Source organism: Cyprinodon variegatus, unplaced genomic scaffold (assembly GCF_000732505.1).
Source record: "Cyprinodon variegatus isolate N-32 unplaced genomic scaffold, C_variegatus-1.0 Scaffold11, whole genome shotgun sequence".
Taxonomy (NCBI): Eukaryota; Metazoa; Chordata; class Actinopteri; order Cyprinodontiformes; family Cyprinodontidae; genus Cyprinodon; species Cyprinodon variegatus.
Window position 1 is genome coordinate 569,866 of NW_015150464.1, and position 1,936 is coordinate 571,801.

Below are 1,936 nucleotides of genomic sequence, written 5' to 3' on the forward strand. Positions count from 1 at the left end.
TCTCATGTTTCCCACTGGTACCTACCTTTTCCGGTAGGTTCTTAATGTAGTTGCGCTTTGCTTTATTAGGTTGCGATTTCCTTTATGTAGTTGCGCTTTTAGATTTGTAGTTGCAGTTTGCACTTCAGGGCCACCGTACCTTTTAAATTAATTTATTAAAAAAAAAAAAATTTAATTATTCAATTGATCATCATAAATGTATATTTGGTTATATAATTGGACTTTTAATAATTTTATGTTACATTTTAAAGCTACAATTAAATTGCATCGTATCCATTTGCATAACTCTACCTGGTTGCCATTGTTTTAGGGTTTGCTGACGGTTAGCGCTGTTGGAGGATTTTGAGGAGTACCGATGTGGAGCACCTCCTGTCAGATGTAATGACATTTGACAGGAGGTGCGTCATGATGTATTTTAGGGCAAATATCACAGCATCCTTTGTTTGTTTTCCAATTTAGGACAAGACTTTTACCTGCACCCTCTTCATGCCCTTTGAAGATTTTGAGACGATCACCACAGGAAATGAAGTCATCGAGTTTTTCCAAAAATACTTCCCTGATTCAATCCCTTTAATCGGAGTGTAGGTGACCTTCTCTTTCCCCTCAGTTCCTCCTATCTTCCCCTTAGCTTTTGTCACATCATTCAGCCTGTTAGGTCATCTTCATAAACATCTCTAACACCCGTTGCCCAGTAGAATGCAGACACACCTGCAGCGGGCTGTGAAATTGCAAACCTTACTCTCCTATGGATTTCTGCCACTAGGTTTTAATTTAAGCTGCAAAGAGTGATGGATAGATGGGCGGATGCAGGAGGTGGCCTTAATCAAGCTGGAGAAATTTATTTACCTACCTCATCCTGGAGGCTGATTTTATTCAGAACGGTCAGGCATGAATAGCTAAATGTGTTCTTTCTTCCCCTTCATTCTTTTTTTTTAATTTAATTTGCAAACCAAAGTAGACAGATTGTGCTGTTTTACAAAACCCAGCTGTGACAGATGCTTCCGTGGCGAACAGTACGCAGCCTCATTGTTTAGGCAGAAAACGTCAGATTGGATCAGTTGCTCTGAGTAAGTTTGTAATTGTTTTGTTTCCATTTGTCCTTTACAGTGACGCACTCAAGAGGGATTATTTCCGCCTGCCTGCGCAGGCCATGGTGTCCGTTAAGTGCTCCCCATATCACATTGGTGATAAATGTGTCCTCATGGGGGACGCAGCCCACGCTGTGGTGCCTTTCTACGGCCAGGGGATGAACGCTGTGAGTAACTCTAGATGGTGGAGAATATAGGGCAACAAAGAATCAGATGTGGAGCCATTCTTTCATTTGTGCTTTGCAGGGCTTTGAGGACTGCATTGTCTTTGATGAAATAATGAATCAGTTCAATGAAGATCTCAGTAAGTGTTTTTTTTTTTAAATAAAAACGAATAATCCGTAATATGCCATCAGGAGATAAGAGTCTTTCTGGTATATTTTATCTGTTTGTGCACAGGTGCAGTACTGCCCGAGTACACTAGGGTGCGAGTTCCAGACGACCATGCAATTGCAGACCTGGCCATGTACAACTATATCGAAGTAAAGCAGTTTAATTTGTTCTTAACATGCTCTTATTTCATGTTCTAGTCAAGCTACTTGGGGTTTTGATCCATACATGATATATGATTCTGCAGCTATAGTGTTGTAGATATTTGAAAAGAAATAAATACCTTTTCCTACCATCTGCTGGTACGCTCTTCTTAATGTAAAGAACAAAAATGCCATATCTAAGATTATTAAGGTGTGCAGTAAGATCATGAGTGTTCAACAGAAAAACATGACTGAAATGTATGAAGATCAGGTAATCAGGAAGGCTGAGTCCATTTTGGATAAATATACCCATCCCCTACATAACGAATTTCAGTTTCTACCCTCTGGTTCCCGTTTTAAATACCCACCAGTTCA

At 39.9% G+C, this 1,936-nt stretch overlaps 1 protein-coding gene across 3 annotated transcripts in view; it reads left to right on the forward strand.

Moving 5' to 3' along the window:
- The window catches only part of kmo (kynurenine 3-monooxygenase (kynurenine 3-hydroxylase)), a 32,717-nt gene that overhangs the window by 20,879 nt on the left and 9,902 nt on the right, over nt 1–1,936 (forward strand). For all 3 annotated transcript variants that reach the window (XM_015380665.1, XM_015380656.1, XM_015380674.1), the window contains exons 10-13: nt 460–581; nt 1,108–1,255; nt 1,335–1,392; nt 1,488–1,570. In XM_015380665.1, coding sequence (XP_015236151.1) covers nt 460–581; nt 1,108–1,255; nt 1,335–1,392; nt 1,488–1,570 — 411 coding nt within the window. The remainder of the gene's footprint in view (nt 1–459; nt 582–1,107; nt 1,256–1,334; nt 1,393–1,487; nt 1,571–1,936) is intronic.